This window comes from Canis aureus, chromosome 16, assembly GCF_053574225.1.
Source record: "Canis aureus isolate CA01 chromosome 16, VMU_Caureus_v.1.0, whole genome shotgun sequence".
In the NCBI taxonomy this organism is placed as follows: Eukaryota; Metazoa; Chordata; class Mammalia; order Carnivora; family Canidae; genus Canis; species Canis aureus.
Window position 1 is genome coordinate 62,806,834 of NC_135626.1, and position 22,988 is coordinate 62,829,821.

Consider the following 22,988-nt stretch of genomic DNA (forward strand, 5'->3'; position numbering starts at 1 on the left):
GCTCTGGGGCCCCAGAACCGAGAGACCACGGCCTCTTCTGGCTTGGCCACCAAGACGCTGCCTGGAGCCAGGCCCACTTAGCGCCTGGCAGCTGGGCTTCCTCCCACTGGGCATGTGATGCCCGCGAGCACTGCCGAGCACCCTGCCAGCACCAGTCAGGCGCTAATGAGGACTTCACGCTGATCGGGCATCCGATCAGAGCCTGGCTGGGAGTTGGGGTGACCGTGGGCACAGCTGCCCCGCAGGCCGAAGGGCCCATGCATGGGCCAACTGAGCAGTGCCATTGGGCACCTGCTCCACGCGTGTTCCTGCAACCCTGCGGGGTGGCAGGAAGTGAGACCCAGCCAGAAACAGGTGTGGGCAGCATCATGGTTTCTACTCCCCAACAAGGGACGCTTCCCTGGCATCGGGGCCGAGACGTGGAGGACTCAGCATGGGTGCTCGCTCTGGGGAGTGGGTGCTACCCCACACGCATCTCCTGCACGCAGCCCAGCCAGGCTATGTGGGTCGCAGAGATGGACGATGCTGTCAGGGGGCGCCAAGACCGGCCCCGCCGGACCAACCCGCAGCGGGCACCAGGCTGTTGTGGGGACTGGTGCCGGGTCTGTCTCCCGGATCCCGCTTGGGACCCAGGGAGGGGACAGGTCCCTTGGTCTCCAGTGTCTGCCCTGCCTGCCCCCTGGGCCCGGCCCTCGCAGGCGGCTGGACCCCCACGGCCCCGGGAGGGCTGGCGTGCTGCTGCCTGCCACATCAAGGGGCCATGAGGCTGGAAGTGCCCGTGGCCCCGGGCCCATTCCCCAGGGAAGCCTGAGGGTCACACACTTGGATAAGGAAGAGGACACCGAGGCTGGCCTGGGCCCAGGCCGGGCGGCTCTGGTTGCATGAGTTGGCTCCCAGCCCCCGAGGCAGGTGCAGGAGACAGACAGGCGGGCTGCGGCCCAGCAGGCCCCCTGCAGGTCCCCGAAGATGGCCCCCTCGGGCTCAGGGCAGGGGTGTCACCCAGGGGTCCCGGGGACTGGGGTCGGGGGTGGCCAGCTTCCCGCCTCTCCAAGGCTGGGGCCCACCTGCCCACTGACAGGCCTTTGCCCCCACACCCCCGGCGGCCAGACCCCATAGAGACCCTGCACGTCAGACCAGTTGCCCAGCAACGCCAACTCAGTCAGGGGTCCCCGGGGCCACGCAGAAAGGCTGGCCCCACCGCAGCTCAGCCACGGTGCGAGGAGCAGCGTGTGGGCCTCGAGGTGTTCACGCCCAGCGGTCAGCGGCAGGCCGGGTCCTCTGCCCCGGGGTCCCGCTGCCTGCAGGACGGCCCTGCTCCGCGCCCGCGCCGCCTCCCCTCCGCGTGGCCCCCGAGGCGGATGTCACCGGCTCCATTTTGGGCCAACCGGGCCCCCTCCCGGGCCAACCGACGGGAGTGCAACCGACGGCCTCCCCACGCCGCCTGTACCCTGGCTGGGGTCTGGGCGCCACGAGTGCGGGATGGGGACCCCTGGGCGCACCTGGCCGCTCGCTGGCACCGACCCCCCCGCCTGCCATCGCTCCGCCCAGGCCGCCTGGGGATGGGTGTCGGGCCGGACGGCGGGCTGTGGCCCCGAGCGGCCCGGGGGGACGTCGGTGACGCGAGCTCGGGGCTGCCTGAGTTGGGGGGCCTTGCCGGGCTCCTGGCACCAGGAATCAGAGAAGCGGTAACTGGATCTGGCCGAGGATCTGGCGGCCGCCGAGGGTGGAGGGCTGCGATCGGGTTGCGGCCTCACCGCGAGTTTTCCACCAGAAGGGCTGGGCTGGGGAGTGGGAGCCGCGTAGGCCCCTTGGACGGCGAGGAGAGGAGGGGAGAGCCCGCGTGGCCGGGGCGGGAGGCGGGGCGCAGGGCCGGAGCCGAGGGCCTGGGGGCCGCCAGCACACGCGGGGAGGTGGTCAGGCGGGCGGGTGGAGCTCCCCACCCCTGTGCCCCGGGCTCCGGCCCGGCCCGCAGTCCAGGGGTGGCTGAAATCCAAGCTGAGGTAACAAAAGGCAGCCGCGTCCCTAAGCCGGAGCAACTCGGATCCGCCTCCCACCCGCCCTCGCAGCCGCGGCCAGAGGGCGGCAGGTCCATGAGGCCGGCGGGGCCTCCGGGGGACGCGCAGAGAGCCTCCCGGGCCACTCGGGGGGCGCGGGGCCGGGCCCGAAGATGCCCACCAACGGGCTGCACCAGGTGCTGAAGATCCAGTTCGGCCTCGTCAACGACGCCGACCGCTACCTGACCGCCGAGAGCTTCGGCTTCAAGGTCAACGCCTCGGCGCCCAGCCTCAAGAGGAAGCAGATGTGGGTGCTGGAGCCGGACCCGGGCCAGGGCAGCGCCGTGCTGCTCCGCAGCAGCCACCTGGGCCGCTACCTGTCCGCCGAGGAGGACGGACGCGTGGCCTGCGAGGCCGAGCGGCCGGGCCGCGACTGCCGCTTCCTGGTCCTGCCGCAGCCCGACGGGCGCTGGGTGCTGCGGTCCGAGCCGCACGGCCGCTTCTTCGGCGGCACCGAGGACCGGCTGTCCTGCTTCGCCACGGCCATCTCCCCGGCCGAGCTGTGGACCGTGCACCTGGCCATCCACCCGCAGGCGCACCTGCTGAGCGTGAGCCGCCGGCGCTACGTGCACCTGTGCCCACAGGAGGACGAGATGGCGGCCGACAGCAACACCCCGTGGGGCGTGGACGCGCTCATCACCCTCATCTTCCAGAACCGCCAGTACTGCCTCAAGTCCTGTGACAGCCGCTACCTGCGCAGCGACGGCCGCCTGGTGTGGGAGCCCGAGGCCAGTGCCTGCTACACGCTCGAGTTCAAGGCGGGCAAGCTGGCCTTCAAGGACTGCGACGGCCGCTACCTGGCGCCCGCGGGGCCCGCAGGCTCGCTCAGGGCGGGGCGCAACACGCGGCCGGGCAAGGACGAGCTCTTCGACCTGGAGGAGAGTCACCCGCAGGTGGTGCTGCTGGCTGCCAACCGCCGCTACGTGTCGGTGCGGCAAGGTACCGGGGGCCCTGCGTGCGGGGGCGCCCTCAGGGGTCACGGGGCCCGGCGGTGGGGGGCAGTGCACGGTGCAGGCGGCTGAGGCGGCGGCTCCATCTGACGCCCCGAGCCCTGGGCCTGCTGGACGGACGGCGGCGCCCTGGGGGAGGCGGGCAAGGCCGGGGCCGCCACGGTGGGGGGGGGGGGCTGTGCCCCCGCTGCGCTGCCCCCTGCTCCCCTTCTCGTCTGCTCCATCTTCTGAACTTTACAGGAAAGTGGGGGCGGGGCGAGCACACTGTGGCCCTGGGCTGCGGCCCTGACTCAGAGCCCTCCGTGCCTGACCGGTGGGGATCCTCGTCCAACCAGGAGGGACCTTGAGGTCCCTCCAGGCTGGTGGCCTCACCCGGGGCCTGGCTTCCTGGTGGAATGCGCTGTCGCTGCCTGGCAGGTGCAGCTCTGCGTCAGCCCCGCCTCGTGTGACCAGGAGCCTCCATACGTGACCACACGCCCCCCAGGTGAACCTGAGGTCCCGGAGTGGCCCCTAGCTGCCCCCACCTGGGCGCACAGACCTGGGAGTGGCCCGGCACGCCCTGACCTGGCCCACGGCCACCGCGAGTCCAGCTGGCAGGGGCCCAGCCAGGAGCACGCGGGAGGGGCAGCCCCGCTGCGGCTCCGGGGTCCCCAAGGCCAGTCCTGCAGCGACGGGCATTCAGCGAACACCTCCCGGGCGCCCGTGTGGACCCCGGCCCGGTCCTGGGCCCCAACGGAGACCATCGGTCCTTGTCCTTCCCAGTCTAGCCGCACCGCGCTCCGGCCTGCGGGAGGCCCCGGGTGACTGTGCGATTCGGGGGAGGCGCTGGGCACGCAAGCACTTGTACGGGTGCAGGTGGCACGTGACGCGGTGGCGCTGGCGGGGACGGTGGTGGTGGTTGCTGCCCTGCTCGGACCGTCTCTGCCACGGGCCATTTCCCTGCTAAGGACGCGACGTGCCTTCTGCCGTAGAGGCGGGGGCACCCACGTTGGCCTGCTCGGCCCTGTGCAATGACCCCGGGGCCTGTGACCTGCCCCCCGATGTTCAGATGTTGCCTTGGCGACGACAGCTGCAGGACATGGGTTGGGTCTTGGGGGAAGAGGCAGGCGGAGCTGGGGGCTCTGCGGATCCCAGCAATTTTGCTGGCCAGGCCGCCCCCAAGCCATCTTGCTCCCCACCGGGTGTCTGGGAGCACCCCGGTTCTCCGTTCTCTCCACCCACCACCTTTTCTTGCTACCCCCTGAACCAGTCGGCTTCTTCCTGCCGCACTCACTGCCGGGCTTCATAGAAGTGGAAGTCTGGGGGTGATGGGGCCCCAGATGGACACGGTCGCCAGCTCAGGCCCGATCACGTGACCGAAGCATCACAGCTGCTGATGGGACGGTGGGGATGGCGCTGCCCCGGGCCGGGAGGAGCAGCCTCAGGCGCTGGTGGAGGACGGCAAGGCTCACCCCTCCGGTGCAGGCTGCCCTGCCCTCCTGGGGACCCTCGGGCCCCCTTTCCTCCCGCTCTGCCATCTGCACACAAGAGGAGGGCAGGGAGGTGACGACGGGCCTGGGAGTGAACCCCAGGCCCCAGCTGTGCCCTGGGCCGTGGGTGGGGGAAGACGAGGGAGCCCGCTGTGCCCACCCAGCAGCTTTGGAGGGGGGTTATAAATAGAGGCTGGTGTGGGTCCTGGGGCGCCAGGGCAGCAGCAGGCAGATTACCTGATGATTAGCACAGTGGGGGATTTGCTGGCACTGCGGGGCCTGGCTCCTGGGCTGCGGGGGGTCAGGCCGAGGCCCACAGGGAACGCAGTGTCGCGGCCTGCAGTGTGGCCACCCGGCCGCGCGGCTCCTGCCTCCGAGGAGCGCCTTCTAGATCTTAACTCCAAAGGGTTTGTTTTCTTTTCTTTTTTTTTTTTTAAAGATTTTATTTATTTATTCATAGAGACACAGCTAGAGAGAGAGACAGAGACACAGGCAGAGGGAGAAGCAGGCTCCATGCAGGGAGCCCGATGTGGGACTCGATCCCGGGGTCTCCAGGATCACACCCTGGGCTGCAGGCGGCGCTAAACCGCTGCGCCACTGGGGCTGCCCGGTTTGTTTTCTTTTTAAAGTATTTTATGTATTTATTCATGAGAGACATGGAGAGAGGCAGAGACCCAGGCAGAGGGAGAGGCAGGTCCGTGCAGGGAGCCTGATGCAGGACTTGATCCCGGGACCCCGGGGTCATGTCCTGGGCCAAAGGCAGATGCTCAACGGCAGAGCCCCCCGGGCGCCCCTTAACTCCAAAAGGCTCTGGAGGAGGCCCCTCTGCCGGCAGGTGCCCCAAGAGCCTGCTTTCCCCATCTTCCTGGCTCCCGCCCCCGCCCCCGCCCAGGGAGAGGCGTGAGGGGCTCCCGTCTCCTCCCGCAGGGGTCAACGTGTCAGCCAACCAGGACGAAGAGCTGCACCACGAGACCTTCCTGATGCAGACTGACGGCGACACGGGGAAGTGCACCTTCTATTCCAGCACAGGAGGCTACTGGACCCTGGTTGCCCACGGGGGCATCCAGGCCACGGCCACGCAGGTGTGAGTGTCCCCCCCCGTCCTCCACCTGCACCCCCACCTCCCCCGGCCCCCAAGGACCGCAGCAGCAGTCCAGCCAGGAAAGAACCCCCACTGGGGCGAGGGGGGCTCTGAATGGTGGTGCGTGGTGCGGGCCAGCGGAAGGCTGGGCTCGGTGCTGGACCCGAGGGGGAGAGGAAAGCTTGGCCCTCAGCTCCCGACACCCTGCTGCCCTGAGGGGACCTCACCCTGACCTTCCCAGCTCTGCCAACACCATGTTTGAGGTGGAGTGGCGCGGCCGGCGGGTGGCCCTCAAGGCCAGTAACGGGCGCTACGTGTGCATGAAGAAGAACGGACAGCTGGCGGCCGTCAGTGATTTTGTGGGTGAGCAGTCGCCACGTGTCCTGGGGACCCGGGGCCGGGCCTCTCCCGGGGGACGGCACCTGCCCACACCCCGCCTCTAAGAGCTGGTCCCTCCGCCGGCAAGTGCCCCGACCTCACCGCTGGAGGTAACTGCTCCCGACGGCGAGGAGCCGGAGCCCTGGGCACCTACCGCCACATAGAGGCACCTGGGCTTGTGTCACCGGCGGCTGCGGCCTTTTGTGCCCCGGGGCCCCACCGCCCACCCTAACCCCGCCGGCGGCCCGACCCCGACCCCCCAGGTGAGGACGAGGAGTTCATCCTCAAGCTCATCAACCGGCCCATCCTCGTGCTCCGGGGCCTCGATGGCTTCGTCTGCCACCGCCGCGGCTCCAACCAGCTGGACACCAACCGCTCGGTCTACGACGTCTTCCACCTGAGCTTCAGCGACGGCGCCTACCAGATCCGAGGTGGGCCCCGGGGTGGCGGGGGAGCGCAGGGTGGGGGGCCACCTGGTGCCCCTGCCGACCCGCCCTCGCCCCCAGGCCGCGGCGGCGGGTTCTGGAACACCGGCAGCCACGGCAGCGTGCGCAGCGACGGCGAGCGCCCCGAGGACTTCCTATTCGAGTTCCGGGGCCGGGGCCGCCTGGCCATCCGCGCCCGGGGCGGCAAGTACCTGCGCGGCGGCGCCTCGGGGCTGCTGCGGGCCGACGCCGACGCGCCCGTGGGGCTCGCGCTCTGGGAGTACTGAGCCTGCATCACGGCCTGGCGGCTCCGGGGCCTGCGGGCCGGGTGGCGGCCACTGGGGTCTCGGGGGGCTCCCGGGCGGCGTCCTAGGCAATGCCCCAAGCACCTGGGGACAGGGCTCCCCAGCCTAGCAGGCGGGCTCCAGGCCTCCTGCTACCCCCCTCTCGTTGCCCCACGCAGGTTGGATGCCAGGGCAAGGTCTGCGGCTCCCCAGCCCCCAAGGACCCCCACCCCGGCCGGTGCCTCCTGGGTGAGCTGCGTGACCCAGGGCATCAGAGGGGAGAGCCCAGGGGGAGATGCAGACCCCGGGGGTCACGTGCCCTAGAGCCTGAAGGGAGGCGCCCATCCAAGCTGCTCCCCTGGCCCGGGTCCCGAAACCCCCCCAGCAGGGGCCACGGTGGGTCAGTGAGGACTGTGGTGCGCTCGCAGGGTGGGGATCCAGGCGCATGTGCAGACCACAGCGGGAAGACCCCCCGACCCACACCCCCCAGCCTGGCCTGCTCCTCACCTCACTGCCCTCCTCCTGCGGGTCCCCAGTGTGCCCCCCTGGGAGGACCCACCCAGAGCCCTGAGGCAGCGGCAACAGCCACAGCCTGTGCTGCCCCCTGCTGGCACTCGGGGTAGGGCTTGGGGTCACCTGCTCAGGCGCCCCAAGGTGACAGCCAGTGACCAGTGTGAGAATCCCATCGGGAGCCCCAACCTGCCCCGTTGACCAGTGTGAGAATCCTGCTGGCGTCCCCAACGCCCCTCGCTGACCACAGTGTGAGGATCCCGCTGGGGTCCCCGAACCCCCTGCTGACGCCATGGCGCGCCTGCCCATAGACACTTGCTGAGGAGAGCACGCGCGGCCGGGGAGGAGAGGCAGGAAGAGGGCTGGGGGGCTGCAGGAGGGGCCAGCTGGGGGTTCATGGCAGGCTGGGACCGGGTGAGGGGGCCACGCCGGGGGTGAGGAGCCCCATGCAGCAGAGGCTGGCGAGGGACACCTGGAGCCGTGGGACGTCCCGTCCCTGATGGGGCGCTGGCAGGGCACCCAGCAGAGGCTCCCCGCGGATCTGCCGCTGCCCTGAGCATCCGGCTGGGCCGAGGCCCGTCCTATGGCCTGTGTCCCACTGGTCCTCACCCCACTACGGTCCCCCCTCGGTTGTGAAGGTTCCATGTGACTCCACTGTACTTCCTGTCACCTGTCAGGCGTCCCTGGGGTTCTCCTTTTCTGGAGACTAGGTGGTGGGCCCTGAATGACGGCCCCACACCTGCCCCGCCCTCCAGGGGCCTCCTGCCAGCTGCAGAAGCGCCCCTTCCCACTGCTGCTCCAGCCCTGGGAGGACCAGTGCCCAGGCGTCCCTGGGGGCAACAGCTGCGCGGTGGGGATCAGAGGCAGCCCAGCAAGCCCCCGGGGCCAAGGGAGGAGGTACCACCGCCCCCCACCCCCCAGCGTGGACTCCGTGTAGCCACCCCCACTCTCCTGGCTCTGATGGGGAGCACCCACTGGGAGATGGCTCGGTCCTCCCACACCCTCAAGGCCTGGTGGGCACTTCGGCCCAGTGCTGGGGGACTCCCTACTGGCTCCTACGACCATGGAAAGGCCAACACAAGGTTCACCCAAGTGTACCTGAGGGGCCCCAGAAATGCAGCTGAAACTGCCCGCCCCCCCCCAATAAAACACACAGCGGAAACTGAGTTCAACACGAAGAACAGACTTGTCCTGGGGCAGGGGGTGCCTCGCGGCTCCCGCACGCACAGGAGAGCACCATGTCCATGTCCAAGTCCAAAAGGAGGGTCACCCCCCCAGATGCTAAAAGCACCAGCACCAGAGTGGAGCCACAGCCCAGGCTGAGGGGCCCTGGATACCGCGCACAGTGCAAGGCGCGGGTGCAGCCCCGGCCGGAGGCACCTGTGTGATGTGCTCAAGCCACGGGGGAACGTGGTCCCAGCTGGTGACCTTGGCAGCTGCACAGGGGCAGGGCTGAGGTCCCGGAGGGGTGGGGGCAAGACGGTGTGTGCGCGGGTGAGTGGGGGCCGGAGTGGTAGGAACGGCCCCGGCCACAGAAATGAACCCACCCCAAGTCCCACACCGACATGTTCTGTGGCCCCAGCCCCGTCTCCAGGGCCTGACATCTGGATGGAGGGGTGTCGCTGAGCCACCCCAGGGCTCCAGTGCCATGACCAGGTTCAGTGGGGAGCCGTGGGCAGGTGCTGAAGGAAGAGGAATGATGCGGGCGGACTGGGTGGGGAGCGAGGGCAGGGCCCCGTGCCCGCGTGGACATCTCCCTGAGCGCCTGTAACCCACGTGCGGCCGGTGCCCTTGTCCTGTGCGGCGGCCAAGCTCAGCTGCCTCCCCCACTCCCCACGGTGACACCAGGGTCAGGAGCTGGGCAGCAGCCGCTCATGTCCTGGGCTTTCCTCCCCAAGACCACGTGGGCACCGTGGTGGGACGGACAGGCCCTGCAGGCATCACACCAGGAGGAGGCTGGGACTCCGCAGCTGCCTGTACACTTGCAGGAGCCTCTCGGCAGTGGTGCAGGAGCTGGCTTCGTCCTCCGTGCACAGCCGGTCCCGAAGGGTCTGCACCTCCTGCAGCAGCGCCTGGAGGGGGGGCAGCAAGGGCTCGGACCCTGCCTTCCTGCCGGGCACCCCTCTGGGGACTCCCATCATGCACAAACCCTATGGGCTGTGGCAGGTGACCCAGGACTGCATGGGACGTGCAGCCAGGCCCCCAAGTCCCCTCAGGACGGAAGCGAACAGCTGGGGTGAGGGGGACCCCCTCCCCAGGGGACAGAAGGGTCCTAGTGGAGGCGGACAGCCATGAGGAGTGAGGAGCAGAGTCCTCTGGCTGAGCACTGGGCAGCCCGCAGTGCTGGGTGACCCATGACGCGGGTGTGTGAGCCCAGAGAAGCCTGGCTGGGGGCGGTCCCTGCTGGCCAGGCCACTGGGAGGCCCCGGGGACAGGAGCCAAGGGGCCTCACCTCGTGGTTGGCGTGGATCTGGCGGAGATACTGCACACGGATGTCAGGCGGGCTGCAGCTCTGGGCAGCCTGCTGCACAACCATCCTCTGGGGAGACAGGGGCAGGGGCTGCAGAGGACGCTTCCCACCCCTCTGACCTCAGCCCTGCTCCGCCACCTCCGAGGCCCCTGTGCCTCTTCCACTCCAGCCCTCGCCTGACAGAGAGGTACCTGGCAGTCACCTGCTCCTCAGTCCTGGCTGCTGCTCCCCGCGGGGGCCACCCAAACCGCCCCAGTGGCACATGCACTCGGCATGGCCCCCCTTGGGGCTGCTGCCTGTCCCACATTCTGGGGGAAGCCCAGGCAGCTCCTGGGGGCTCAGATCCGAGTGCCCAGACAGGCTCAGGCGGTGAGGCCCCGCCAGCCTCTGTGGCTACCACCCACCTGGCAGGTCCCCAAAACTGAGGAGCCAAGAGAACATGTGCTGGTTCTCAAGGGTGCTCCTGTTCCGGGGAGCACGATGTCCGCTGGCAGAGGAGGGCCCATGGCCTGCGGCCCCCTCACAGATTCCTGCGGGGGCACCCAGCCTCCCCGTTAGCCGCCAAACCATGGCCCCCAAATCCACATGCACAAGTGCGGCCCCAGCAGCTCAGCACGTGACTGCACTGGGACTGCACTGCACTTGCCAACGAGGCAGGAGGAGCGCACGCGGTGCGCCCCAAGTCTGAGGGGGAGCAATGAGGACAAGCAGTCAGGACAGACGAAGAACAGCTCTGTCCGCACGTGGCCGTGGGGAGAGGCCTCGGCCCACAGCACTGAACTCCTGTTGCCCAAGGTGGTCACACCTCCCCCTGGCACACGCTCTGGCTGCCGTGCCCGGCAGGGTCTGGGATGGGGAGACACCATCTGAGGCGCCGGCCTCTCTGGGCAGAAGGAACGGGAACCAGTCTGGGGACCGGGTGTCCCTGCTGGGAGAGCCCCGCTGACAGCCTGCAGTGTTGCAACTACAGTCCCGAGTGGCACGCGCCACACTGCTCTCATCGTGGAGCCGCACGGGGTGACCGCAGGGGACACGGGCTCCTGAGTGGCACCCACGCCCTGGGCACACCGGGGTGTCGATACCAGCAGCACTCAGGGCCTCGTCAAAGCCTAAAAGCCTAGACTGCGGGTCCTCCGATTCTCAGGGTCTGGGGCAAGCCTGGGAGTGTGCATGGCCAGTTCCCAGGGGAGGCTGATGGCCGCCCCCGCAGAGTCCTCTGGGGCCAAGGCCACAGGCAGAACCAGTGGCGGGGGGGGGCGGGGAACGGACTGGCTGGCCACGTGGCTGCTGGCTGCTACGCCAGGTGGGGTGGCCCTACTCTCGCTTTCCCAACAGAGATGCGGAGACTCAGGGTGCAGATGCCTCGGCCTGGGACCCACGCCGGGCACCCAGCCCCGGCGCATGGCCTCTCCGCACAACCTCTGCTTGGCCAGGCAAGGGCAGGGACCCACGGCTGACCGTGACAGAGAACACGCACCGTCCTCTGTCACAGGAGCGCAAGGGCTGCCAGCACAGCAGGGACAGCTCCTGTTACTGAAGGGCAACCCGCAGAGCTCCCCCACGGCCACCCCGCTGCCTATAGCTCTCCTGCATGACACAGACACGCAGGAGCAGAGAGGAGGAGGGACGGTCCCGCGACCCCCACGCAGGCAGCCACGCCCCTGCAGCCCCGAGTCCCTCCCCCCACCGCCTCCCCCGACTTCCCAAGCAGGCCCACCTACCTGCAGACACCCAATGACAGCGTGGTGAGCCTTGCACAGGGTGGCCAAAGAGGAGCTCTCCACTTGGATCTCTATGGCCTGCAAGGGCCCTGCTGCGCACACCTGGGTCACGGTCACCTATAACACGGGAGGAGTCTTACCACCCACACCCAGCCCCGTCCCACCCTGAGGGCAGCTCGACCTGTCCCCAAGAGGCCCTGGGGACCCCAGTCCTCTTCCCTCAGAATCTAGACTCATGACCCTCACTGGACAAGGAAGTGACTGTGCCTGCTTCACCGTGGACAGTCCCTGCCTGGACCACCCTGCGGCCCACACTGGGCATCCCGGGTCCCAACAGCAGGGCCAGGGTTTCAGATGTGAAACAGGGAGCTGGCTGGGTGATCAATCAGCCACTTGCTCCCCAGAACATCCCAACCCCACAAAGCCGAAGCTAAAACCCCAACAGGGATGGGCCGTGGGCCAGGATGTGCAAGGCCCCAGGGGCCTGGGCATTTTAGGAAGACCAAGAGCACCTGGCCATTTCCAGCACCTGTGATGCAGGGCCCAGAACCAGGGCCCAGGGACGCCCCAACCTAGACATGATGGCCTGGCCTGAAAGGCTGTGCAGGGGCCGGCCCACCGCCTCAGGGACACGTGTCCTGGCAGCCTGGGCGGCTCCGCAAAAACCCAGTGCTCGGTCATAAGAGTCTGCTGGACATGGCCTGGGCCTGCCAGCAGGAGCACCTCAGGGAGGAACGAGTGTGGAGAGCGAGGGGCCAGAGCACCAGCAGTCCCCGCTCAGGGACTGGAGTCAGTGGGCGATGCCCTGGGGTACAGACCACCGCTAAGCAGTGCTGGGGCACCTGGCCACGAACACCTCCAGCGCGGGGGGTGGGGGCCCACGTGTGAAGGACAGGCCGGTCCCCACAGGAACACCCCAGCGCCACAGAGGCCGCTCCAGCACAGCCATGCCCCAGGCGCGTGTCAGAAACCCTGGCCAGGCAGATGACCCGTGCCTTGACACCTTCAATCAGCCCTGAGATGCCACGCGGAGAACCACTACCATACAGGCCCATTCCCCCTGGGCGCTGACCCCTGCTTGCCTCTCGGATGGTGAGGTGGACCTCGGTGCCATCTGGGGCCACTCCCTGGATGGAGGACAGTGGTCGGGTCCTCACGGCCTCCAGCGCGGTGTTCTCGGCGAGGAGCCACTGCAGGGTGGCACAGCACAGGGACGTGGCTGGTGGACAGGGGCGGCGCAGTGAGCTCCGGTGGGTCCTGGGAGAGGGTGGGGCCCCGTGTCCACAGGCCCTGGGGCCAAGTGAGACCACTCAGCAACACCAACCTGAGTGACTGGGCCCCAAGGCGGCCCTCAGTAGCTCTGCTGACACCTTGATCGTAGCCACCGACGGGGGCAGGAACTTGGCCCACAGGGAAGCAGGTCCCGCTGGCTCACCGTGCGGCCCGAGGAGAGCTCCCAAGAAGGTGTCCACAGGGTCGCAAGCGGGGCCCAGTAGGCTGGCAGCCTGCGTGTGGGGTGCAGCCAGGCCAGGGAAGCGCAGGCACTGCAGCAAGTCCACGGTGTGCTCGCTCAGGGGCAGGCAGATGCCGTCCTGCTCGGGCAGCACGGCGGGGGGGCCCTCATCCAAACAGGAGTCTTTGAAAGACTCTGAAGGGGCCAGGGCCTCGCCCACGACCTCCCTGAGGCTGTAGTGTAGCGCGCAAGACACCGTCACGGGCAGGTCCAGGGCGCCATCCTCACCAGGGCCCAGTGGCAGCGTCACTTCCCGCCGATCGCCAGGGCCCAGCTGGTCCACGGGGATGGTGTAGGTGGTGGCCGAGCCAGCCACGTCTGGGTCTGGGGCTTGCGAGCTGGTCAGCACCTGCACACACAAGGCCCAGCCCCGGTCCAGACGGAAGCCGCTGTCGTTCTGCAGCCGGAGGGTGGCCGTCAGCACATCCCGCAGCTGCAGGCGGCTCCAGGCCGTGCTGGTGGTGCAGGAGATGGGCCTGGGGCCCTCCCGGCTGGCCAGCAGGATGCAGCTCACATTCATGGCTTCGTTAAGGCACGTCAGGGTTTTGTTCCGTTGGTCGACTGCCTTCTTCAGGGAAGATACCCTGGAAAGAACACGCGTGCGCCGAGGGCGGGGAAGGTGGCGGGGGCCTGGTCCCTGCTCCCGGGAGTGGAAGGCACCAGAACCTCGCTCCCGGACACACATCCGTGAGGAGCCAGCACCACCTGAGGGCAGCACTCCGGTCCCGCCCAGCCACCTGGCCTGATGCCTTCTCTCGGGCGGTGGGACCACAGCAGCCAGAGGACGGAGCTGACCCGGCGCACACTTCCAGCGCCAATGGGTCAGGGCTGCGTGGGCCGGTGGTGTCCGCGGGGGGGCTGGCCTCCTCGCCGCGTCCCTCCGCACTGAACTGGCCCCGGCGCTCCTCCGTGATGGCCCAGAGGGCGGCAGGTACCACAGCCCCAGCCACAGGGCACCAGAGCCCACCCACGCACTTGGGCCATGCAGAAGGGCCGCTGAGGGTGGCGGGAGCCCGCTTCCCCGCCGGGTCAGAGCAAAGAGCCGCTGGGACCTCCGCTGGGACCGGGAGGGGGCGAGAAGGGGCCGGCAGGCGGGCTCTAGGGGGCGGCGGCGTCCCTTCACCTTCCCACGGGCGCAGCCCCGGCCTGTCCGAGCTGCAGGCTGCGCGGCCGCTCACCTCTCAGACACAGTGCCGATGTCACACAGCAGCTCCTTAATCTTCTGGCCGCTGTTGGCCACGGTGGCTCTGCCGGGACACGGCGCGTCGGAGGTCAGGGCCAGGCTGCAGATCATGAGGCGGCCCCCAGCGGACAGGGCCAGGAGCCTGGCGCCCCCTGGAGAGGCACGGCCACGGGCCGGTCAGTGGGCGGGGAGGGGCTCATCCTCAGGGGCCAGTGCCCCAGGGAGAAAAGCAGGCCCCGGACACGGCCCTGAGGAGCCCCGCACGCGCGCGTGGGCCGCGGAGAGCCATCGAAGGGGCCGCCTTGGTGGGGCTGCCCCCAGGGCTGCATGGGAAGGGCGCCGCACTCACTGGGGCCTTTCTGGAAGCCTGCTGTCCCTAGCATCCTCCCGTCCCCGTCCCCACCCCTGGGCCCCGCCTCCTGCAGCCGTCTGGCATCTCCCACAGGCCAAGGCATGGCAGCCAGAACGGCGGGTACGGAGCCCGTACGTGGTGCTGCCATGTACTCGGCCTCTCACCCGACATCAAGCACTGACCCCTGTGGCTTTGCAGGCCTCGTGGGCCATCTGGACAACTGCGTGCGCTGGAGGAGGGTGGCTCTGTCCTTGCCCCATGGCGCCGGGCAAACACGGCTCCAGCCCTCTCTGGGCTCTGTCCGGGTACAGAGCGGGCCGGAAGCGGGCCCCACGGGAAGCGGGGCAGGTGTTTGCTAGCCTTCAGAAATGCCAGGGCTTAACTGGAAGTGATGTGGACTTCCCTGGACTGCCCGTCATAGCCCCGTCACGGACAGATGCCCTTGCCTGGGCCACCAGGTGCAGCCCCACCCCCAGCCACACAAGACACCAGACCAGGCACACCCTGGCCCTGAGACAAGGCGCGCCAGGTGCCGAGCTATGGCAGCTGGGAAGCCCGCCCATCAGGTGTGCGAGACACGGAAACAAAGCAAGGTGAGGGGGACAGGCCAGTTCACGGGACAGGAGACAGCCACCCGTTACGTCCCACCCCCACCATGACAGGCTGTGGGGTCTCAGGTTCTAATAGCAGCTTGTACCTTCAGGCATCTCGGACAACACAGACAGGGTGACGACACTGCAGATGCCTAAGCTGGTGGGACACAGCGGAGATGGCAGGCCTCCTGGGCCTCCGTCGGGCTGCTCGGGCCTCCAGGGGGCGCCTCCCGCAGCCAGGTCCACGACACATAGCTCTGAGGGAGTGCTATAGTACACTCGGCCCCCTGCGCCACAAGCCGCACAGAGCACGGGCCCTGGGAGCCTGCACTCCCGCAGGTCTGGCACCAGGTTCCCTACCTCAGCCCAGCTGGCCCTAATGGCCAGGATCCGGCCGTGGTGACCGAGTGCCACGAGGCAGTCAGGGTGTGTGTCCTCAGCCGATGACTCGGTCTTCAAGGCCCCAATGAAAACAACAGGTTCCTCCAGGTGATGGAGGATCTTGACGAGGGCCTTTGGGTCACCAGGGGACAACCTTGAGGTGACCAGGGTCTTCAAGACCACACAGCAGAGCTGGCCATCGGGGAGGCCACAGACGATCACGGGTGATTCCAGGAGGGAGGCATCAACTCCAAAGAGTAGCCCAAAGAGGGCCTGTTCCAGCGTGAAGCCCCCGGAGCCCCGCACGTGGCCGTGCAGCGCGCTGCTACCCGGCGGTGACACGCAGCACAGCACCGGCAGGGAGCGAGGGGCTGCGGGCTCCCCAAGGGTCCCAGCCAGGGGGCTGGAGGTGGACAACTCCACCTCGCCGACTTGGCCTCCGGGTCTAGCGTCATTCCCTGGACGGGGACACTCAAACAGCTGTACCTTCCACCGGGCAGGGCCTTGTACCAGGGTGACAAGCATGTCGTCGACCACGGTGAAAGCACACAGAGTGGTGTTGGGGAGGATGCAGGCCTCCGGGTCCACGGGGATCACGGTGCAAGGGGGCTCACCGTTCGCACTGTCCTCGCTGTCCCTGTCCTCCCCGTCACCTTGGCTCACGGACCTTCAAAAACCAGGGAACCGCTAGTCAGAAGGCTCACAAGCTCTTGTACCCGCACGGCGTCACTGAGCACACTGGGCCTGGAGTCTCCCGGGGAGTGACCTCAGTGACCAGGACAGCCCCTCGTCAGAAGGCCCACCCGGGGGCAGCTGGCCCGCCGCACTACCTCCCAGCTGCCCACGGACCACTGTCATCGGCACCAGTCACCCCAGGACACACATGCAATGGAATGTATCGGGCTTTGAGAAATGGGGCTCAGAAGCAAATTCTCATGGGTGCAGACCTGTAAGACCCCCAAGACCTAGTCTGTGAACCGCACCCTCTCCCTTTTCCAGTCCTGAGCCAGCAACGGGCAGGAATCTGCGTCTAGGCTCTGCACTGGTGCACGGGGGGGCGGCCCCTCTAACCACTGGCCGGGGCTCAGGGTGCTTTGGCTGACGGCTAACCACACAGCCCCGTGCAAAAGGGGGATCCCGCCCCTGCCTCGGGTGCACACTGCAGCCAGATGCTCGTTTCCTGTGGATTCTGCAGGAGCGGGAGGCTGCTGGAGGGGCACCCCGGGCTTCAGCGCCGGCCCTGAGCCTTCCGGCCCTGGGGGGCCCTGGCCCAGTGCCCCGAGGCCCCAGCACGCGCGGCCCCGCCCCGGGTCACCTGCTCGCCTGGCCCAGCGCCAAGCCGTAGATGCCCTTGCGGGCGCACAGCACGTAGAGCGTCCTGCGGGGGCGCGACAGCTCCAGGTGCCACACCTGCCCGGGGAGCCGGTACGCGGCCTGGACGCGGGGGAAGGAAGGCGGCGTCAGGCCAGCGCCTCCCGGGCCCGCGCCCCGCCGCCCCCCCGCCCCCCCGGCGCTCACGGTCAGCAGCCGCCCCTCCTGGTCGTACACGTAGACCAGCTCGCGCCCGGTGGACACGAAGAGCTCGGCCCCGCGGCACAGCACGTGCGGCTTGCCCGCCGCCGGGCCCCCGAGCGGGCAGCGGAAGGCCGCCAGGTAGTCCACCCGCGGCGCCGGGCTGGCCATGCTGCGGGCGGGGGCGGCGGGCGCGGGCGGGGGCGCGGGCGGGGGCGCTTTACGGCCGCCCACGTCGCGGCGCGACCTCCACCGTAAAGCGGCCCGGCGGGGCGGGGCGGGGGCGTGGCCCGGGCTCCGCGGCGCGGGTTGCTGGGGTGACGGCGGGAACCCCAGGCCCGGCTGCGCCCCGCGAGCAGCGCGGTGGACACGCGGGATACCCCGGGGCCTGCGCTCGCGCCCCCGGCGCCCTCCCGGTGGGGGCCCCGCGGCCGGCAGCCCCCCACGCTCCACGGCCGTGCGGGGCCCCGAGCCCCGGTGGTTGAGCGCGAGGTCGCGTCGCGTGTCCCCCCGTGCGCCCCGGGACCCTGCAGGCCGGGCCCGGAGATCGAGGGTCCCCGCGGGCCGCTCCTGGAGTCGGGGGTTTCCCCGCTGCGCCGTGCGGGGACGGGTCACCTCCCCGGGTCACCTCCCCGAGCTGCCGCCGCCCCCCGCCAGGGTTTGAGCTGACCTCGGGCGGAGGCGCCCTCCGCCCCGCCGTCCCCGCCCCCGGCCGGTAACCGCGTGGGGCGGGGCGAAGCGACACGGCTCCCCGCGCCACGCCCCTGCCTGCTCCCTGCTGGGGAGGCGCCGACCACTGGGGCCAGGGCTGCAGCGGCCACGTGGGCCCCTCCCTCAAGGCAACGGCGAGCGTGCAAGCCCCCGGGCACGTGCAAGGGGCCCCTGCTGGGCGGCCCCAACCCCAGCCCCAGCCCCAGCCCCAGCGCTGACCCGGGAGCACAGGGTGAGGGGGGCACCTCGCGCCGGCCGTGGCAGCCACTGCTGCAGGGTTTCTGGGTTGAACTCTAGGTGAACGCAGCACTCGGTCCACGGTGAAGTCGGGGCTGGGGGAAGAGTAGGGCGGCCCGAAGAAGAGCTCCCCGTGAGACCCTCACAACCGGGGAGCAGGGCGGGCTCCTTTCCTAGGAGAGGGCACTCTGCCTCCCCCGCCAGGCGACCACCGTGCCTGGAGAGCTCACTCCCATCCCAGCCCTCCCAGGCGCCAGGGACTGAAGGAGGGAGGTAGGGCTGGCCAGGATGCCCCTGCAGGCAGTGTCGGGCTGGGTCACCACTCGCTGCCCCATGCCCTGGCTTTATGATAAACAGCCTACCTCCAGGGACAGCCCCCGCCCCCGCCCCCCCCCCCCCCCCCCCCAGTGCCAGTCCCAGGGGATTTACAGACAAACGGAATTGAGGGCTGGTGAGGAGTCGCACAGCCTCCTGCGGGCTTGCAAGCTGCGCACTGCTGTTACTGCCTTTGATGCTAAATGCAGGGAGGAGCCACGGTGAGTGCAGGGCACCCCTCGCAGGCAGCACAGGGTCTCTGCTGTTCCCTGAGGTGGGGGGCTTCCTTCATCGAGCCACAGTCTGAGGTGCACCAGGGGTCGGGGAGGGGGGCAGTGACCAACTTGGGGACTATGGTTGGTCATGCCAACTGCACTGCTGCTGGGAGCAGCCAGGCCTGAGAGCCCCTGGGGCCCTGACAGTGGCCGGAGTCTCGAGGCCACAGGACAGGGTGGTACAGAGAGGGGTGTTTGGAGGCTGGTATCCAAACAGCAAAAGGGGGTGCCTCTGGCTGCCATCGGCAAGGGGATTCAGGACGAGCAGCACGTCAGCTGCAGCCCACTCACCCGACACCCGAACCGTCTGGGGGCTTCCAGACTGCATCCCTCACCTGCTGCAAGCATCTGCCCTCCCCCCTCCAGGAGCAGCCACATGGCTGACGGGCAGGGAAGCACCCGAGGGAGGCGGCTCTCTTCCAGCCCGGTAACGCGCTGGGGTCTCCCCTTCAGTGGCCCGAGGAGGCCAACCTGGGAGCAGCAGGCAGGCACACTTGGGGCACAGAAGGCCCCAGGGCCCAGGAATGACAATCTGGAGCACAGCAGTCACTTCAGGAGTTTTATTGGCTTCACGGCGGGGCCGGCATCCAGGTAACGCTATGGCAGGCCCAGTGGCCACGGCCCCGCGGAGCTGGAGTGGCAGCACCCGGGGCAAGCTGGTCAGAGGCCGAGGCAGCCAGCTCCGTCCCCCGGGGAGAGGCTGTGTCCACGCGAGGGCCAGCAGGATGCAGGTGGTGCGGGTGACCCCTCTGTGCGGGAGGAGGTGGCTGAGCTGCTGGGGCAAAGCCTCCGGCGGGGTGCCCCCCACACCCTTACGCTGAGCTTGGAGTCTATTTATTTGGACAATAAAGTGCGTTACTGAACAAAGTGACTCAAAACCAAAAGCAGAGAAATCACACTTTTCTTTCAGCTAAAAGACAAAACGAATTATGCATCTGCCACGACTTCAGAGTGAGGAGAACGTTGGCTGAAGAGAGAGGGGAACCAGCTTGGGGTAAACGGTGGAGAGGGGCCCTGGGAGACAGGGGGCTGCGCTCAGGGCCCGGGCCACCAGGCTCCTCTGCAGCCTCACATCGGATCCCAGGGGCCAGAGCTCCAGCCAGCGCAGCCGCAAGAATCACATCCGCAAGGCCATGGGTGGCCCCTCAGCAGGTGGCTGGGAGCCGAGCTCCGGCGACAATCACCACACACCGGTGGGGGTCGGTGCTTCAGGCCGGCTTCTCAGCACATCTCCGGCCCACCCCACCCCCTCGCCAACACCAATGGCTCTGCTGAAGGCAGACCCAACCAGATGGGGCCCTGGCCCCCAGAGCAGACCAGTCTTGAGTGACCCACACCAGGTGCACTGGAAGATGCCAGGCACAGCCCTTACCACCAGAAAAGCCAACACGCAGAGACCAGAGTTCTCTGTCCACAGTGCCGTGACTAAGGGAGAGTCCCACAGGCCTCCCCCGACCCCAGGGCAGTCCATGTCTGGGCCAACCTCTCCTGTGGGTGCCATGCAGCTCCGAGACCCGGCCCTCATTAAGGCAAAGAGGCATCAGGGTGCCGCCCACACCTGCCTGGGGACCCTAGTGCACAGGTACAAGGCCTGACCATGACCTCTGTCCTGGGACCCCGCAACAGTCCCCATGGGCCTCACAATAGGCCAAACCCATACTCTCACGGGGGCTTGATGCAACGGCTCTGTCACCGTGCAGGAGCCCAGGGGATGGGCAGGGCAATGGGAAGAAGGGGCCAGAGCTCTGGGACCTGGGCAGCCTAGTGCACCCCGGGGAGGCCTGGCCCGAGGCATCAGCCTCCTGGAGGGGCTGCTGCCCTCCTGCTGGACCACATCTACAGCTGTGTGGCTTGGCAAGAAAGTCTCAGGCACTGAGGTTTACTTCCAAGAAATGACCGTGGGTCTCTGTCCACCCTCGCCCACCCTGTGTCCTCCCTGCACCCGCTCCTGGGAACTCACTACTAGAGGAAAGGAAGTGGGAACTAGTCTCTCTCACTCCCCTTTTATGTAGTTTTTATCTTAAAAAGAAATAAATAAAAGTCTTCTGAGCAGAAATTACTGATAACTGTTATTACAACCAACGCAGACTTTAAAAATCGCACCTGGAGGTCAGGTGAGAGCAAGGAGGAGGGTGGGCAGCAAATTAACCTGCAGATCAAGCACAAGGGAGGCCAGGAACCCTGGGCCAACTCAGGTTTCCATGGCAATGGCCCCCGGCAGGGGAAGAGGCAGTCTCCCAGCCAGGGTCTGCCCAGAGCAACTGGGTACAGCAGCCACCAGGAACTCCCAACTGGAACCGTGGGAGGGGTGAGAACAAAAAGCATCCAGAGGAAGGGAAGAGAAAGGTGGATAGTGACAGTAAGCCCTCCCCACCCCTCCCAACCCCAGGGGACGGTTCTGAGGTGCCCAAGTCCTTCCGCCACCTGGGAGGCTGGTACGGGGCGTCAGCCCACAGTGCACCAGCCTGGCTCTCCCTCCAGGGAAGCCTGCTGCTGAGAAGCTTTGTGGGTCAGAGACCCGAGGGCAGCCACCCTGCCCTGCCCATCAGGGCTGCCCGCCATCGGGCAATGGTTATGATGATCCCGGCTTCAGAGAGGGCTGGGCTGGGCCCAGTCCTGCCAGCAGGGGCCGGGAGCCCTAGGTCCTCGGGAGGCTGCACATCTCACAGTGGCCGGTGCCAGGCTGGTTCATGAAGGTGCAGTGCTGACAGGCCCACATGGCAGCCGTGGCGGCGTGCGTGGAGCCCCCGACGGCGCCGTACTCGTGGAGACCCGGAAGCTGTACTCCGACTGTGCCTGTGGGTGGAAGAGAAGTGGCCATTCGTTGCTGTTCGGTGTTTCCGCGTGGGGAAGACATTCCACCCCGAGAGCCCTCTATCGTGCTGCTCAGCAGAGTAAAAGGCGACTCTGGCCTCCACCACAGCCAGAGGCACGGACAGACAGGGCTGCAGGACCTCCGAGGGGCCCTGCTCGCACACAGAGCCCTGCCCTACAGGGCAGCCACCCGCAGAACTCAAAGCTGTCAACCGCGACCGGCTCAATCCCACTGCTGCCCTCCTTGCTTGCGGGTCAGGGGCTCCCCCTCCTACTACCAAGGCTGGGTTCCGGGTGAAAACACGGCCTCTGGCCACCCGTGCCCCTCCTCATGGACATTTGGGCCACTGACACTTTTGAGCTACAATCAACAAAGCTGCCGTCAATGCACGGGCACACCTCTCTCAGCTCTGGGTGGACCTGTGTTTTCACGTCTTGGGGGAAAAACCTAGGAGCAGGCTTGTTGGATCACAGAGGAAGTCAAGGTTTCTAAAACACACCGCGGCGGCTTTCACGTTGTCACCGGCGTGCGTGCGGCTTCCAGCTGCCCTGTAAGCTCGCCAGCACTTGGCGCTGTGGCTGCTTTGACGGCCTCTTTGATGGGGGTGATGGGCTCTTGCTTAGAGTAAACTCCATTTCCCGGCCGACTGAGGCTGCTCAGTGTTGCTGTTCTCTTGTGGGGAAAAGTCTAAGTCACCCAGGTTGTTTTTACATCCTAGTGTAGTTGACACAGGAGGTTCTATCAGTCTCGGGCATATGATATAGTGATTTGACAATCCTATGACAATCCTGTACAGTGCGCGGTGCCCCCGCAGGCAGGTGGGCTCACCCCACCACCATCTTACAGGCTTATGGCTGGGCTCAACCTGCAGCCTCTCCAGGCACCCCGGACTGACACAGACGGTGCCACAACATTAAAGCTGCTGAGTAATGTTTCTCCGTGAAAGATCTAAAAACCACACTGGTGGCCCGGGCGGGGGTGGGGGCAGCACGCAGACTTGCGGGGGGGGTGGCCAGCACCACACCACTGTCCACCCGAGGACACGAGGCTGTGGGGCTTCACTGTAGGGAATTTGGTGGGAACAAGCTGTCTTCTGCCTTAGAGTGGTGAGCAGAACTTCAGGAGAGCAAGCGCTTGTGGCACAGCTGGCCAGCCACAGTACTGCTCTGTCAGATTTGTATGAAAAGAAAACCTGGGGATCCCTGGGTGGCTCAGCGGTTTGGTGCCTGCCTTTGGCCCAGGGCACGATCCTGGAGTCCCGGGATCGAGTCCCACATTGGGCTCCCGGCATGGAGCCTGCTTCTCTCTCTGCCTGTGTCTCTGCCTCTCTCTCTCTCTAATATAAATAAATAAATCTTAAAAAAAAAAAAAAAAAAAAGAAAAGAAAACCTGACAAACAATGTAGCACAACCACTACTGAGGCGCTCCGGACCACCGATGCCCCAGGTATCGGTATCAAGAGAACAAGAGGTGTCCGCTAGGCTCCCTCACGGCGTAGGTTCCACTGGGGTCTTTTCTTGGCTAATTTTGGTTCTAGTACCTAACCCACTACACTGAGGAAACGGTATAAACATTTCCATGTATTTTCAAAGTTGTCTGAAGAGGGCATTCCAGTATTTCTCAGAGCCACAAAGGAAGGGACCCCACCAGCAGCCCACCACTCTGAGCCCTCTGCTGGCGGGGCGGGGATATCGGGAGCAGCTGCCCGGGAATGCAGCCCGGGAGGCTCTGCCTGGGGCTGCGAGGTGATGAGGGCCCC

The 22,988-nt window shown here is 67.3% G+C and overlaps 3 protein-coding genes and 1 long non-coding RNA gene across 10 annotated transcripts in view; 2 read left to right on the forward strand and 2 right to left on the reverse strand.

Annotated features, from left to right (window-relative positions):
- The first annotated feature begins 1,987 nt into the window (after window positions 1–1,987).
- FSCN2 (fascin actin-bundling protein 2, retinal) lies at window positions 1,988–12,896 on the forward strand. The gene is made up of 5 exons (XM_077854593.1): window positions 1,988–2,993; window positions 5,401–5,557; window positions 5,796–5,917; window positions 6,196–6,363; window positions 6,439–12,896. The coding sequence occupies exons 1-5, from the start codon at window positions 2,168–2,170 to the stop codon at window positions 6,642–6,644; spliced, it is 1,479 nt and encodes a 492-aa protein (XP_077710719.1). The 5' UTR covers window positions 1,988–2,167; the 3' UTR covers window positions 6,645–12,896.
- Window positions 8,319–17,057, reverse strand: FAAP100 (FA core complex associated protein 100). 4 transcript variants are annotated; one of them, XM_077854585.1, is made up of 9 exons: window positions 16,883–17,057; window positions 16,680–16,798; window positions 15,088–16,031; window positions 14,034–14,190; window positions 12,667–13,439; window positions 12,425–12,561; window positions 11,343–11,459; window positions 9,604–9,690; window positions 8,319–9,223 (listed from the first exon to the last, which is right to left on the reverse strand). In XM_077854585.1, the coding sequence occupies exons 1-9, from the start codon at window positions 17,045–17,047 to the stop codon at window positions 9,092–9,094; spliced, it is 2,631 nt and encodes an 876-aa protein (XP_077710711.1). In that variant the 5' UTR covers window positions 17,048–17,057; the 3' UTR covers window positions 8,319–9,091. The 4 variants fall into 4 exon arrangements, with proteins under 4 accessions (XP_077710711.1, XP_077710713.1, XP_077710712.1 ...); XM_077854587.1 differs by having other exon boundaries at window positions 9,083–9,223; window positions 12,425–12,532; XM_077854586.1 differs by having other exon boundaries at window positions 9,083–9,223; window positions 12,415–12,561.
- A 562-nt stretch (window positions 17,058–17,619) lies between these two features.
- On the forward strand, window positions 17,620–21,073 carry LOC144287175 (uncharacterized). Of its 2 annotated transcripts, none has more exons than XR_013355055.1 (2): window positions 17,620–18,360; window positions 19,325–21,073. It is a non-coding gene; the product is annotated as an uncharacterized LOC144287175 (long non-coding RNA). The 2 variants fall into 2 exon arrangements; XR_013355054.1 differs by lacking the exon at window positions 17,620–18,360 and adding an exon at window positions 18,382–19,005.
- The window catches only part of NPLOC4 (NPL4 homolog, ubiquitin recognition factor), a 65,852-nt gene continuing 61,823 nt past the window's right edge, over window positions 18,960–22,988 (reverse strand). For all 3 annotated transcript variants that reach the window (XM_077854592.1, XM_077854591.1, XM_077854590.1), the window contains one exon: window positions 18,960–21,210. In XM_077854592.1, coding sequence (XP_077710718.1) covers window positions 21,053–21,210 — 158 coding nt within the window. In that variant the 3' untranslated portion in view covers window positions 18,960–21,052. The remainder of the gene's footprint in view (window positions 21,211–22,988) is intronic.

Bases quoted from the DNA above. Each gene is read 5' to 3' on its own strand.
- FSCN2 (XM_077854593.1), top strand. From the start codon at position 2,168: ATGCCCACCAACGGGCTGCACCAGGTGCTGAAGATCCAGTTCGGCCTC. The intron at 5,558-5,795 runs GTGAGTGTCCCC...TGACCTTCCCAG, and splicing joins CAGGCCACGGCCACGCAGGT to CTCTGCCAACACCATGTTTG. The intron at 6,364-6,438 runs GTGGGCCCCGGG...CCTCGCCCCCAG, and splicing joins CGGCGCCTACCAGATCCGAG to GCCGCGGCGGCGGGTTCTGG.
- FAAP100 (XM_077854585.1), bottom strand. From the start codon at position 17,047: ATGGCCAGCCCGGCGCCGCGGGTGGACTACCTGGCGGCCTTCCGCTGC. The intron at 16,032-16,679 runs GTGACCCGGGGC...TGGTTTTTGAAG, and splicing joins GCGCTGGGCCAGGCGAGCAG to GTCCGTGAGCCAAGGTGACG. The intron at 9,224-9,603 runs GTGAGGCCCCTT...CCCCCCCTCCAG, and splicing joins AGATCCACGCCAACCACGAG to GCGCTGCTGCAGGAGGTGCA.